Source organism: Populus trichocarpa, chromosome 3 (genome assembly GCF_000002775.5).
Source record: "Populus trichocarpa isolate Nisqually-1 chromosome 3, P.trichocarpa_v4.1, whole genome shotgun sequence".
NCBI classification, from domain to species: domain Eukaryota; kingdom Viridiplantae; phylum Streptophyta; class Magnoliopsida; order Malpighiales; family Salicaceae; genus Populus; species Populus trichocarpa.
The window spans coordinates 21,588,310-21,603,705 of record NC_037287.2 but is presented as its reverse complement, the minus strand read 5'-3'; the positions used below and the strand labels follow the sequence as shown (position 1 = coordinate 21,603,705).

General features: G+C 34.3%; 2 protein-coding genes across 2 annotated transcripts; one reads left to right on the top strand and one right to left on the bottom strand.

The window, feature by feature from the left end:
* Positions 1–1,023: 1,023 nt before the first annotated feature.
* LOC7463565 (YTH domain-containing protein ECT2) lies at positions 1,024–5,057 on the bottom strand. The gene is made up of 9 exons (XM_002304814.4): positions 4,890–5,057; positions 4,400–4,476; positions 4,221–4,320; positions 4,020–4,090; positions 3,284–3,856; positions 2,287–2,883; positions 1,983–2,195; positions 1,754–1,900; positions 1,024–1,648 (listed from the first exon to the last, which is right to left on the bottom strand). The coding sequence occupies exons 1-9, from the start codon at positions 4,915–4,917 to the stop codon at positions 1,595–1,597; spliced, it is 1,860 nt and encodes a 619-aa protein (XP_002304850.2). The 5' UTR covers positions 4,918–5,057; the 3' UTR covers positions 1,024–1,594.
* Positions 5,058–10,337: 5,280 nt separating this feature from the next.
* Positions 10,338–13,722, top strand: LOC7463566 (probable serine/threonine-protein kinase PBL16). Its single transcript, XM_024596633.2, has 6 exons — positions 10,338–10,682; positions 11,510–11,817; positions 11,961–12,096; positions 12,612–12,748; positions 12,856–12,979; positions 13,075–13,722. Exons 1-6 carry the CDS (start codon positions 10,631–10,633, stop codon positions 13,464–13,466), a joined length of 1,149 nt encoding a protein of 382 aa, XP_024452401.1. The 5' UTR covers positions 10,338–10,630; the 3' UTR covers positions 13,467–13,722.
* The last annotated feature ends 1,674 nt before the right edge of the window (positions 13,723–15,396 follow it).

The window sequence follows — 15,396 nt, the reverse complement described above, 5'->3', positions numbered from 1 at the left end:
TTTATAATGTTTTTTTAGTGTCTATTTGTATTGCATTGCCGTAGCTTCTATTTTTTAAAATAATTTTAAATTATTTTGTTTGAAAAATATCAAATTAATTATTATTTTTATATTTTTATGGTTCTAATATACAAATATAAAAATAAAATAAAAAATTATAGAAAAAAATCATTTTAATGTATTTTTAATTGAAAAACATTATACATCACTTAACCTTTTTTTTTTCAAACCATAGCCAAAGTTACCATAATATCAAAACATTAGATATATCATTTGATATTAAAATCAAGTATTTTTTTAAACACTGTTAAATAATTTTAATAAAAAGTTATAAAAACATTAAAAATCAATAAATATCTAAAAAAAATATTATTTTAATATTATTTTAGGCTGCATATGGCATGGTGATCCTTGTTAATTTGATAAAAGATGTGGAAATGCCAACTATTAATTAAATTTCTAAATAACTGCTACAACTGAGATATATCTATCATACATTGGAATCCCAAAGAAAACCTTTGGATCAGAATAAGTTGATCAGTATTTATAATTGTGATAGAAATTGTTTTTTTAATTTTTTTTTTTTTGAAAATATATTGAAATAATATATTTTTATTTTTAAAATTTACTTTTAATAACATATCGAAACAGTAAAAAATACAAAAACATTATTTAAAATAAAAAAATATTAAACGCAAAAACAAAATAAGTGAAAACACAAATCATATCATAGTAAAGAACGAGAGCCTGAGTCTCCTTGGTTTGTCGTTCTCTGCCACTCAAAAGAGTCAAAATTGCTCGAATTATCAAGATGAGCAGAGCGGAAGCAACGAGGACAATATCCCCAACACTTGGGATTCTTAATCTTACGAAGTTTACCCCAAGAATTTCCCAGGCAAAAACTCAATTGAATCTCCCCTATTCTCGCAAACATACCAGGGACAAGAGATCATGGCAAAGGGGTAAAGATTGATACTAGTAATATTAGGAGAGAACACTGAAAAGGAAAGCAGCAATGGAAGATGGAAAAAGGAGAAGACATTAAAAGCTCCTTTTACTTGAAATATATTGCACAGACTTTTTCCAACCTTGCTTTTCTAGCCCTCTTATAAGTGACAACATACTCTGTTGTAACAAAGGGGTTCCTGGATTTACAAGGCAGAAAATAATAACCAAACTGCAAAATAAGGATAAATATAGAGAATGTAGTCGGAAAAAAAAAGATCAAGATAGGAAAATAAAAACCCTAAAACAGAAACCCTAAAACCCAAACTCCTGCCGAAACAGAAACCTGTCATTAGCTTCCCACCAAGAACTATTTGGATTGGAAGAAGCCTAGCCCGCCAAGTTATTTTCCATCCCCCCTGAGAAGTTTAAAGCAGAAATCTTCTGACAAAACTCGTTGTATGAAAATCTACAAATACAGCTGCACAAAGCAGAACTTGCAAAACCCCATTTGCCATATTTCGATTTGCCTCTGATGCATCTTTAGTTTCAGCAACCAAAACATTCTCAGAATCATTCAGCTCTCCCTTGGAATGTTCAGTTAGAGTAAGGTTCTTAGCTAAAATCAGAGACAATGTCCAGAGACTTTCTATGAACCATTTGCTATCTCTTTCTTTTCTTCACATGGCTTTCCATCCCACACCTGCAATTATGCAGGATGGGTCAACATAAGTTAAAAAGAATTATTAGAAATAAAACAAACAAATCATCTATAAAGCAAGATAAAAATATGATGAAGATCACGTGCCTGTTTCTTGAGCTGCTGTTGCTTAGCCTTTTTCTCCTGGATCATCTTCTCCCGATCCTCATAAAACACAAAATCATCTAAGATGCATGTTTTGCTGCTATGATCCTTGAATATTTTTATCAATTTAAGCCCTTGCTCTAACTTGACCTAAAATCACCAAGGGTGCATTTTAGAATGAAAATAGTGACGGATAAGAACCAATAAAAATTATATAAGCTAATATAACTACCTCTTGAGTGTCTCTGCTGTTGGTGACTGGTTTGTTCTCGTTGTTCTCGAGGGTAATATGCTTCAAGAAACTGTTGGGGACATCCTTCACAATGTGCCACTTCACAGGGAAATAGCCTGTCCACTTGTCCTGTTGCCAATACTCGACACTCTTGTCAAAATCAACTCGCCCCGTCATCTCTGCCAGTCCTACAAATTGCCCACTGGTATTAACCTAGACAAAATTCAAAAAGAAAGCTTAGTACATAGTCATTGACAATTGTGAAATAATAAATTAGAAAGATCAGTATCATTCACATGCTCACCGAGAACAATAGAAACACAGGACAGCCACCAGATTTCTGCTCAGCCTCTTGGTATGCCGCATCCAGCTTCTTGTTACCATTAGGTGTGCTAGCCCAGACGTTGTATTTAATGCACTTATGCACATCATCCTCGCTGTAAGATTTGATGATGAAAAATTTAGCATTATCATATTCCTCAGGGAAATCTGCTTTGTTATATTGTTCTCGGTCCGGAACCACAGTTGTCTTATCCTTCTCCTCAACATTAGTATCACTTGATGGCACACTCTGCCCCTTGACTGCAACTGTGGCAGGAACAAAACCCTTTTGGTTTTTGAAATATCCCTTGGCCCTAGGTCCTCTGTTCAGCTCATTCAAACCATCAATGCTGTCATTGTGATAACCAAAATAACCATTGCCTCGCCCCTTGGGTTTGTATTTGCTGTCGATAGCTAACCACCCATGTCCATTTATTCCTGCATTATACCCACCAGATCCAAAGCCCATACCAGATTTGAAACCGTTTCCATATTGACCATAGAATTTGTTTGGATACATCCTATTCATATATCCATGAGTTGAACCCACGCCTGGTGCCAGAGCAGGGTGCTGCCATCCCTGATGAATCAAACAACATCATCCATGAGAAAAGAATACTCTATAAAATGAATAATACTAATGAGCAAAACAAGGAATGTTCACAAAAGGAGTCTGGAAACATTTAGAAAAATCAAAAGTCATGCTCAAAAATTAATAAAGCCCCAACATTGATATAAAGGTTAACAATCCTAAATGGCATGGCAACATTTAAAGCGTTGTAGAACTAAAGAATAGGGGGGTAGACATCAACTTGAGATATCAACTTGGACAAATAAATAATAGAATGGGGAAAAGGATTCAACCAACTGAATCATTTGATTACGATTTAAGAAGAATAAATTAGGACACGTGATTTATTATCATCCATTTGGTCAAAAACATGCAACAGATAGAATGAGGAAAACCATAGATCACATACCATGAAATGAGAATTTTGATGGAAATTCTGGTTCCTTGAAGATGGAGCATTGCCAGCCTTTGAAAATGAAGAAGAAATCTCAGTGTTTTTGTACAGCCCACTGGAAAGCACAGAGGTATCCAGCAATGGGCTATCAGGTTGTAACCTATCAAAACGAGATTTCAGATCCTTGTAACCAGAAGCAGGAAGTCCCTTTGTAAAACCACCCCTTCCATATGAATTTTGATACTTGGGCTTGTAGGGAACTGCACCGTTGCTTCCCTTAACATCCACACCATTTGCAATGCCATTAGAATTTTCTTTAGCTGTCTCCACAGGCAGAGGCTTCTGGTCAGTAGCTGTTGAGATAGAAAGATCGCCTTGGGAAGGGGCTACATGGCTGGGTGTGAAGGGCTCACCACTTGGAGTCAATGGCTGGAAGTAGGGAGGAGGATATTGGTAGTGCTGAGGACCATATAATTGACCATCATTTCCCATAGTGGGAACCGGAGAAGCTGCTGGTGAATATGGGCTATAGGGTCCATACCAATAACCATGAGGATACATAGCAGATCCGTTATCCCCATAAACCCCCTAAAAAACAGAAAATGCACATTAGAAAACCAGTTGTTTGGAAAAGAAATGGAGCCCCCTAATTATATAAATACAATTGAAGAAGATATTAGAAAAGCAACTCTACTAAGCACCTAATAACACTGCCATTTGATACAACTACCAACCAAGCAGGAATACTTACAGAAACCATATCTACTCCTTCTGGGTTCAGATACTTTGAATAGTCGTCCCACTCCCCAGCCCCATTATAGCCTGGAAGAACCAGCAGCGACACATTTTATCAAATTTACGTTCATCTCTTCAAAGAAATCACAGAACGAATAATTCAATATGACAAAAAAAGATATTAAATTCCAGCAGTATTTTGGCACGTTAAACTCACCTCCATAGTAATAGGATTGATAACCATTAGGAAGATAGCACACAGTTGGATCCATGAAGTTGGATAGCACTGGGGTCACAGACCGGTCACTTGGCTGGATCTAGTAATAACAAAATTAACACATATAAGCACAAGTCTACGCCAAAGATAAAGATCTAATCTTTAAGGGTGAAAATTACCTTGCTGGTGGGCTCAGGCATCTCCAAAGTCTTTGTTTGTGAGTCCAAGGATAACTTCTGCAGCAAATCCGAAGTTTCTATGGAGATTAAAAGTAAAGGAATTCCATAAATCCGGAATCATAATATTGAAACAAACAACAGGAAAAAATCCCAACTTTGAATATTATTACTGGAAAAAAAAATAGAGCAAGCAATTCATCAAGAAGCAAGCTTCAACCAGAAGATCAAGCATAATCCACAAAACAAATTTCATAGTGTGAAATTCAATTCACTTATGCCACATATAGGTCAAGCAAATCAACCTAACAAAGGCATAGCTATTAGTACAAGTATAGTTAAGAAAAAACTCAAAACCCATCTCAAGTTCAATGAAATCCCTGCAAGAGAGCCTAAGAAACACAGCAAAACACAAAACCGGCAGATCAAGAGCAAAAAAGAAGAGCAACAAGTGAAGAGAAAAAGAAGAGGGCAGGCGAGCAGATAAGGATACGGTCAGCAGAAGATGAAAGGGTAGCCATGACAGATCTTGTGAGATAATAAAACCCTTTGGTGGGTTCAGTGGATAGCCGCCAAAGGTTTGAGCTTTTAGGGTTTTTGGGGGAAAGAGGGTTTTTTTCACTCTATGTTTGTGATTCAAATACCTCCACCACACCCTCCACTCGCTTTCGCTCTACCATACTCTCTCACCCGCAGGTCATTCAATGATATCATCAATGTTCATTTATTGGACCACGTTTCCACTTGGCAAGTTGTGAGTGGGTACCATATTTTTATTATTTAGCTGATGGGTTTTTATTGGTGGGTGAGATAGGTTTGGGGGTGACAGTAGGGTTAGTTAGGAATCATGCATCGAAGGGAAGTGTTTTTTAAAAAGAATGAGTTGTTATTATTTTTTTATATTTTAAATTAATTTTCAGTGTTATTGAATTATTTTAATATATTAATATTAAAAATAAAAAGTTATTATCTTAATATATTTTTTAAAAAAAAGAATATTTTGAAAAACTTTGAAGAAAGGATCTCGCATCATCCCTCTCTCTTGTAAGGAGTCCTTTTGTCTTTTTAATGGGTTGTAAATGACAAAAAAATCCTTCTGCTCTACCTTTGATTTTTCCAACCCCATGGAAAGGGGGCAAAATGAAATTGACATTTCTTGGGGATATTATTGTTAATAAAATAATGGCGAAGATCCTTATGAGAAGAAGATGAAGAAAGGGGTATTTATAATTAAGGAAGGAAGACGGATATGTTGTTGTCGGTCAAGAAAGAAAGAGTCCAGAATATATTGGTGAATCAAGGCGGCCATGGCTTGATTTATTTGTACCCAGCCAATTCTTCTTCACAGGCAGCGGCAGTTAATGATGTTAAAACATTTTTAAAACATCTTTCTTTTCACTAAAAATTGTATTTTATAATTTTTAAAAAAAAAAATTGTTTGAAATTCATTTTTTTTTTTATGTTTTTAAATCATTTTAAGGTGATGATTTTAAAAATAAATCTTAAAAAACAAAATATTTATTTTCATGTATTTCTAAACAAAAAAATTTTAAAACACAATTGTTACTATAATGTGAAATACCACCTACTAGCATTAAAACTGATATCTTGTGTAGAAAACAAACCTGGAATTTAATCAACTATGAGGATGTTTAAGATAATGACGGTAATTGCTTTTAAAAATATGTTTTGTTTGAAAATAGTTTAAAATAATATTTTTTAAAAAATATTTTTAATATCAGAACATTAGAATGATTTAAAAATATATAAAAAATTAATTTAAAATTTTTTAAAAAATCAAAATTATTAAAAACTTGTTAAAATATTGTCCTAATAAAAATCACTTGAAAAAAGGTCAGTGTAAGTTAATAAAGCTTCCACAACCCTAGTCTCTCTCACTCGGAAACCATTCGTTGCCTCATAATTTTTTACTCACTAAGGGAATGTTTATTCTTACACTTCAAAAACATTTTAGAAAAAAATTAAATTTTATTTTTTTTATTTCAAATTAATATTTTTTTATGTTTTTAAATCATTTTAATGTGCTGATATCAAAAATAATTTTTAAAAAATAAAAAATATTATTTTAATATATTTCCAAGCAAAAAATATTTTAAAAAACAATCGTTAACATGCTATCATACAGCTCCTAAATGATCCCATAAGCCCGTTTCTCCTTATTTATTCAACCCAATAGGTATAAAATATATTTTGGAGTTGTTTTCGTTCTTTATTTTTTTTAATCTTATATTGATGATGGAAATAGTATATAGGATGATCAATAATATTTAAGATTATGATTTACGGTGTTTTTTAAAATAATATTTTGTTTGAAAATATATTAAAATATTTATTTTTATAGATTTTTTTATTTTTAATATTAACAAATCAAAAACATTAAAAACACTAAAAATATATAAAAACAGAAATTAAGGCAAACACCCCAGCGGAATAGAGTTTCTAAGGGCAAGCAGAAAGCACCAAGGCATGTTAAGCTAGGTATATTTTGTTTCTATGTTGCGTATTGCTTGCTGATATAAGGTAAACCTAGCAAAGCGGTGCCATATATACCTTTTGTTTTATTTAAATTTGTTTAATGGTTATGGTATGAGATCAAACATTCTCTCAATATTGTTGGTTTTCACTGACAAAATCAATGGACTCCTGATGTTGTGGAATCCATCAGACCATACTATCTCTCCGGAACCATATCTCTCTCTTGAGATTTCCTGAGTGATTTAAGTTCACAAATTAAGTAAGAGCATTCCTCCTTGAAGCATGAGAAGATCAAAATCCTGGGCCAGATTAGCACCTCTACTCCAAGAGGCTTAACAATGCTGACAGAGTATATAGCACTTGTTTTTCCACTTTGAGAATGTCAGAAGAAACTGGACTTGAGCTAGAAGGAGGTGCTGGTGAGTTTCCGATGACTGTTTTACTTGGTAATATATATCCTCACCACAGGATTCCTGCATGGTTCAGAACTTCCATGTTAGAAATTGGTCAAATTTGTTCTGCAACAAGTGTGTATTGTCTTCCGATTCAATGAGCTGATCACATTCATTGTTTCCACGAGGAAAATGGAAAGCATCTCCATTTATATTCTTCTCATGATAGTAATATCAGACAGTGATTTCCAGGGGAAAAGGAATATATATATATGCAATACATGAACCATATTCACTCGCTGAGAAGATTGAGCAAGATGGATTCCAGTTTTAATCCCCTGAACATCGTCGACACACACTGTGGGGATGATACCAACACCAGCAATTTACTTGGTAGGAAGTTCGACGAAGAACAAACCAGTTTCATCGGCCCCTAAGACTGCTGCTTGTGCAATTCCCGCTGATGGCACTGCCCCCTGTGACGTTGTGATCGTAGGCACAGAGAGAGAGAGAGAGGTACCCATCTGGCTTCCAAGCTGCAAATCCTTCTCTTTGAATAGAAAATTCAGGTGTCACTGCAAATTCAGTCTTTTCCAATATATTGAACTTCAGCATCCTTATCTTGTTTCCTGTCCTATAATTAAAGATACGCCTAATTAAGCTAGAGGACCAAGCCTTAAAGATTAAGGCACAATCTTATGTAAATAAATTATCAGAAAATTAGTTGTAGAAGCTTTGCTATCTACTGAAAAAATACTGACTCGATGATCAAGCCTACTCAATTTGTTGCCTGATCACAAGTTTACAATCAAAGACCTTAGAACTTATAACTACTAAAGTTTCACCACTTCGGATATCAACTTCAAATCATTAAACCTGCTGAACATGAACCCTAAGTAGTACTTGCTTTGTCGATAGGCACAACATTTCTATCATAGAATTTCATAATTGAATCTTAAGGAATCATCATAATTTGATTTAAAGTAAAGCATCTAGTTTGCTTTTATAAGCAGGAAATTTAAGTGCAACATAATGTTAGATGAGTGGCCCGTGGTTAAATCCAGTCCATCTCCAAGATCTTTATCATGTCATCTGTTAACAAATCCCAAGTAAAATCACTCCTAACCAAGCAAATTATTTTTAATTTTTTTTATACCTGAATTTCACAAAGATTGATAGGTTCAGAGAGTTCTCAAAGGTGTTTGATAATTTTCTTATGGATTGTATATAAACCTAACAAACTTGTTTATGGATTAGCATGATAAAGAAAAGTCCAAGAAGAGATTTGTTTGGGTCAACCAAACAATCTTACAAAAAAATTCATGACTTTTGATCAAATCATAAAATTGCACTCAAATTTGATTAGCAGATTCTACATACCTAATTTTATAAGGAATTGGCTAGCTGTCTTCAACTAAGCTCCAAAAGACTCTTAAATTATGCTTGAAAGATGATATTTGAGCTAATTTCATTATTTTCATATTTATTTTTGGATTTTTAGTTTAATTTTGGATTTTATATTGTTTTTTATATTTGACTTAAGATTCTAATTTTCTTACCTTATAAATCGTTTATATAAGAAAATATAAACCTTTAAAGAGCCATACTAAATTAAAAAAAAAATATTTAGTAATAGAATATGGATTAGGGTTTTTGTGATGAAAACTTTTTTCAAGAAATATTTTGATCTTTCTTTTGCTTATGTTGTTTTCATCTGCGTTAAAGAAAGCAAGAAGTTGTGCTAATTAGCAGCCCGTTGATAGTGACTGCCTGGGCCTTATTCTGTAATCCTTTCATTCCTTTCCATAGACACCGGCCACTAACATTAAAGCATAACCTGTACTCCACAGATATATAACAACACTCAACTATCGCAATCTGTGTTCCAAGGTAGAACTTCTTTCTTCTGTCAACAGATATAATTTCCTTTCATACAAGTCAACATGTAATGTTCATATTCGATGCTCGCATTCAACTTCCCGTGATCAACCAACAACATTCAAGAAGAAGCTAGCTACTTCTTTTACATGTCAGCATTAAAAAACAAAAACAAAAACTCTATTTCGATAATGCGCATGAACCCGTGTTCTTTCCCTTTTCCCTTTTTATTCATTCTTCTTTTTATTACTTGAATAGGAACTCTCAACAGCTTCCATCTTTTCAATGTGTTCAAACTAATGAAGCTTCTAAGAATCAACTTTAGAGTTGTAATAGTAACCGATAAGCAGAAAAAGGAGCAGTACCCTCAAATTCTGCTCCTTAATCAAGTAAGATTAGGTAAGAATTTGACATTAGTCATCAAATGATTTGATGGATTAGCAAATCATCGTACTCTCTCACTACATATTGCATCATACCGACATTCTAAGTTGACCTGTTATTGTCCATTATAGGCTGGAGGCCCAGCTTTTTTACACCAGCTTTGTTGTTGATCTGATCTCATGTCTTGTAAGTGACAAATATACATTGCAATTTGTGAGCAATTAAGTATGAGACGGGGTGCACACTCTCTTGGCTACCATAATCCAAAATCAAAATCAGGAGCCTTGATCAACCCCTGCCATGACTAGGCTTGTGGGTGGAGTTATGGCTATGATATCAAATTTCTTTTGTAGTTTTATATAAATTCACCCATCATAATTAACCTTACCCCAAATTTGGATTTATACATTTAAAAAGGAAAATAGAAAGAGACACCATTCAAGCCACTTGAGTAGTGATTATATAAAAATCAAAATGATAATAATAATAGCAAAGAAATAATGTTAGGTAAAGTGGTTGCAAGTTTCTTGTAAAGCTTTGTTTGTGTGCACAAAATAGTGAAAAGAAATGGGTACAAGAAGGACAAAGGGAGAAAATGAAAGGCAAAGATTAACCAAAACCAGAATGTAATGAAAAGATTGGTGCGGGTGCTGTGCTGTGCTGTGTGGTGTGGGAAGATTGAAATGCGCACTACAATGAAAGCTCAAAAAAGCAACAACACTTTCTTTGAACATCTAAAGAATCAAAGCAGGTAACCTTGCTCTTTGGTGGGTGGGTCCATCTCCTCCATGGCCAAGAAAGAGTCCCCATCTTGACATTAACCTTATTATTCCCATCAAGCACTCCCTCTTTCTCTCTCTCTCTCTCTCTCAAACCAACTTCTTTCTATTTCACACAAGAAAAAGTAGTTTTTGAAATTGTTTTCTCTGTTTTTCTTGCTTGGTAATTTGGGGTTTGGTCTGATACCCTAATAGCTTTAAAAAAATTTGATCTTTTGGATGATGGATTGATTATTTATAGTAGCTTATTGGTGAAGAAAGCTGGGGTTTTTTTTATCTGCTGTTTGTTTTGTTTCTGGTAAATTATGGGAAATTGTTGTTGTAGAAGGGAGCCTTCTGTTTACAATGAAAAATCAGGTTGGTTACCACCACTTTCTCTTCTTTTTGCCCAATTCATGCAATTCTTTCTTCTTTTCTTCTTTATATGTGATTTTTTCTGCATAATTAGATGACTAATATCATGATCATCCTCTGCTCGGAATGATTTGGCATGTCCTGTATGAATTATATGTCTCCAGTTATTTTTTTATTAATTTTGTTAAGAATGTCTGAGGAATTTTATGTTAGACTGATTGGATGTGATGAGTTTCTATTTTAATGTAAAAAATATATGAGACTAAATATTCTCTTGTTGTTCTTTTTCACCTCTCTATCTTTTATTCTATGGACTAGAACACAGTAGAGTTTGCCCTATTGAGAGGTGGTGCACCTTTTATTTTCTTTGTTTTTTTGGTGGATAGAGGAACCTATTATACTCCCTATAGTGGCTTGATGCTTATTTTTACAGTATTTTTCTATTTCCTCCAATGAACTAAGAAAGCCTACACATTGCTTCAAAATTATTCTTTTTCTTTAAACCTCTGATATTGCCATTCCCCCCCGTTTTTTCCCTCTTCTCCTTTCCTTTTCTTGCTTTGAAAACTGCTGCCTTTAGTCTTGATTTTATGCTTCATTTTAAGGTGACCTTCTGGTTTCTTTAATTGTTGTCTGATGAATCTTTATAAAGCACCAGCTTTTAGATGACCTTTCTGATGATTTCCTGTGCTGAAGAGCAGAAATTAAAAGACAGATTTTATTTTCTACTTCTTTAATGATTCTTTTGACTTTGGTTTAAACATAAAGGGATTTCATTATCGTATTTGTGATTCTAATTTTTTTTTTTTTTTGTCATGTTTCTATGTTAGAGTCTCCGAAAGACCAAAGTCCATCAGGAAGACCCACAAAGGATGATAGAAAGCTACCTTCAAATCCAGAAGAAGTAGAGGACCTGCGTCGTGATTCAGCGGCAAATCCATTGATTGCTTTTACGTTCGCTGAACTAAAATTAATCACTGGAAATTTTAGGCAAGATCATTTGCTGGGCGGAGGAGGATTTGGGAGTGTTTATAAAGGGCTCATTACAGAGGATTTGAGAGAGGGGCTTCAGCCCCTTCAAGTTGCCGTTAAGGTTCATGATGGTGATAACAGTTACCAGGGCCATAGAGAATGGCTGGTAATCTTTTGTGCTCTTACTTCTGTTCCTGTGCAACATTAAGTTGTTGACATCGGGGCAACATTTCTATGCATTTTTTTCTGTTCATTAATATGTTAAGCTTCAATTCTCCATCAGATTGTAACAGTTGTGAGGATTTTTAGGCAGAAGTCATATTCCTGGGGCAGCTTTCTCATCCAAACCTGGTGAAATTGATTGGATATTGCTGTGAGGACGAACAACGGGTTCTGATATACGAGTATATGTCTCGGGGAAGCGTGGAAAACATCCTGTTCTCAAGTATGTATTTCGTATAACTTAGTTCAACAACATTAATTTTTGAAGCGTGGAAATATATGCCAAATGTAAGCCAACGAGGAAATTATTTTCTGTAAAAGTGGTTCTAAGGAATGTCCTATATATTTGCCTCCAATTCATGTCTTGATGTCTTCTTTTTTGCAAGATAGGATCCAAAAGCCCTAGCTTTAGGATAATCATTAATCTTTGTGTCATCACATTGTAGGAGATGCGACTGCCATCCAAGAACATTTCTATTCGATGTAATAGCTTGTATTTGTGTTTGAAAGCAATTAAAAGATAAGAGATGATGACAGGGAAGCCACTGAAAGGTGTTTGAGGGATTGTCTAATTTCTTTACACTAAGTGTTGAGGACATCTGAATGTGGAAGTTGTAGGCAGCTTCTAGCATGCCTGGGATGTTACAAAATTTTCCGGTTAGAAGCCATGAGTAGTTCTCCACTTTTTTGGCTTTTTTGTTTTGGTAATCGATATGTGCATGTCTTCTGTTGTTGCAGGAGTATTGCTTACTCTTCCATGGTCAATTAGAATGAAGATTGCATATGGTGCAGCAAAAGGACTTGCCTTTCTACATGAAGCTGAAAAACCTGTCATCTATCGCGATTTTAAGACATCTAATATTCTCTTAGACCAGGTGTTTTTTTTTTCAAAAGCCCTGCGTCTGCTGCCAGAAATGTTGAGTATTATGACAAGAAATGTTTGAGGTTAGAATCACTTAAAGTTATGTGTCTTTTTGAGCAGGACTACAATGCAAAGCTCTCTGACTTTGGCCTTGCAAAAGATGGACCTATAGGAGACAAAACTCATGTTTCCACTCGCATAATGGGGACTTACGGGTATGCGGCACCTGAATATATAATGACAGGCAAGTTTCCCAACTATGCTGATGTTTTAAGGATGAAAAGGGCCAATTTCCTGTTGAATGTTGATCTTAAATCCTGTCTGCCTAATGTTGTGCAGGCCATTTGACTCCAAGAAGTGATGTATACAGTTTTGGTGTTGTTCTTCTTGAACTTCTGACAGGAAGAAAATCTCTAGACAAATCACGACCAGCCCGTGAGCAGAACCTAACGGACTGGGCTATTCCTTTGCTTAAAGAGAAGAAGAAATTGCTCAAAATCGTGGATCCTAGATTAGAAGGAGACTATCCTATTAAAGGAGTTCACAAGGCAGCAATGCTAGCTTATCATTGCTTGAACCGAAATCCGAAAGCAAGGCCTCTAATGCGAGATATCGTTGATTCCTTGGAACCTTTACTGGAACCTGAAGATGTTCAGAACGAAAAACCTGTGCTCACTGTGATTCATGGCGTCGCAGATGGCCAGTTAAAGGGAAAAGAAGGTTCAATGTAACTGATCGCACGAGTCCTAAGTCTTTTGATTTTGCCAAGTTTTTTTCCTCCTGTTTAAGAAGGGATTTTTTTTTTTTTTTTTGCTGCATTGCATTTCAAGCTTTTCTTGCGTGCAACTAGAAGAAAAGGTATGCCTTGACTTTTTTTTCTTATTTGTTATGTTCCTTTACTCCTCCCGGGGCCAAACATGATTATGATGTATATTAATGGAAGTTGGATTATAGGAGGAGTGAATATCCGTACGTGTTTAACTTGAATAGTGTGTGTTAGTTTACGCGATCAACCGCATAATAATTTGAATCGCGGTTGGCTGGCCGCAGACAAGCCAATCAGTTGTTAAGGAAGCATTTTCTCTTCCCTGATCTTGTGAGTGTGAATTTAAGGGCAATGATATAGGAAGTGATGGTTTGGTTTATGAACGATCGTTAAGAACCCAATTGAAAGGCAAGAGATTAAACTTGATTAACACTAATAACGAAATTAAACTAGTCAAGCCAGCCTTTTGAGCAGGCACCAGGAAGGAAGGAAGTAATGGAGGCAAAGGACAGAACAAGCTGGGGCAGGTGCGTGTACTGTAGCCAAGTGGCCTTGTTAGATTGCTTGGAATCAAGAGAAGTTTGCAGGCAAACACCTAAATGTTACATCAAGGAAAAGGAAGACTAGCTTAAATGAAGCTGCGTGCTATCTTGACTGAATCATGCTTGCAAATACAAGTCATAAAAAATGTGTGGTTTCTGAGAAATCACAAGAATATGGTAAGAGTTCAATTTCTTAAAATCAATCCGGGGTTAAATTTGAAACTGATCGGCGGTGCCATTGCCGGCCCCTTCTCTCTCTCTCTCTCTCTCTCTGCTGCAGGCATCGTAACATCTGCGGGCGATCTCTTTGATCCAACAAAACAAGTTCGTTTGTTATAATTAAGAAATCCTGGCCTGTTTGATGATTTTGTGTTTCAAGATGTTTTTAAAAAAGGTTTAATTTTTTTATTTTATTTTTAAAAAAATTAATTTATATTTTTTAATTATTTTGATATAGGTTAATATTAAAAATAATTTAAAAAATAATATTATTATTTTAATAAAATTTTAAATAAAAAATATTTTAAAAAACATTAGAAAACAAATTATTTGAGGGTCAGTCAGTGGTCATGTTTTTTTCCGGGAAAGACGAGGGGGTCAGGTTGCATTCTTGGTAGAGTCCCCTCGCTCGCTCGCTCGCTCGGAACAGGAAGTCAAGTCAGTTTGGAGAAAAATGGCGGAAAGCTAGCAGTCTCTTCAACACCATTACTTTTGTAATTTTTAATATACTTAATCACGAGGAAATTGTCCTGGTGACTAAGGTTGAGACCTTCAATAATTATTAGAAAAAAAAAATTTAGACGATACTGAGTAGTGGATTGATCTTGATTATCCTGCGATTTAAATTATAAATTTTAATTAATTTAATTTTATATTATTTTTTAAAATTATTTTTATTATAAAAATAGATACTTGTAAGATCGAGTACCAACCCTAAAAAATATTTATTTAAAATTGTGATAATCCTATAGAAAACACACGAAAATAATACCATAAATTTCATTTCCCAACTAATCTAATATTAAAAAAGAGTGAAATAAAAAAAAACAATTAAAAAAATTAAAGAATAAAAAACTAAAAAAAAAACATATAAGGTTTGATGGTTAAATCCGCTAAAACTTATAAATCAGGTAACCTAAGTCAACACGTCAAATCTACAAACCAGATAATAGATTCCATTGAAATTAATAATTTGTTTTTTCTAAATTATTATGTTTTTTAACTATATAATAATAAAAATAAATACTCATGTAAAACCAATACGTGATAAGAATATTTTTTTTTTAAGTTATGATAGCCTAGAAAGCGAAACCAAAATCTACGGTAAAGAGCAAGGTTGTCAAACTCGCGAGT

Coding starts and splice junctions, on each gene's coding strand:
- LOC7463565 (XM_002304814.4), bottom strand. CDS start 4,917: ATGGCTACCCTTTCATCTTCTGCTGACC. Junction 1,901..1,982: donor ACAGCAGAGACACTCAAGAG/GTAGTTATATTA, acceptor TGGTGATTTTAG/GTCAAGTTAGAGCAAGGGCT. Junction 1,649..1,753: donor AACAGCAGCTCAAGAAACAG/GCACGTGATCTT, acceptor GCATAATTGCAG/GTGTGGGATGGAAAGCCATG.
- LOC7463566 (XM_024596633.2), top strand. CDS start 10,631: ATGGGAAATTGTTGTTGTAGAAGGGAGCCTTCTGTTTACAATGAAAAA. Junction 12,097..12,611: donor GGAAAACATCCTGTTCTCAA/GTATGTATTTCG, acceptor CTGTTGTTGCAG/GAGTATTGCTTACTCTTCCA. Junction 12,980..13,074: donor ACCTGAATATATAATGACAG/GCAAGTTTCCCA, acceptor AATGTTGTGCAG/GCCATTTGACTCCAAGAAGT.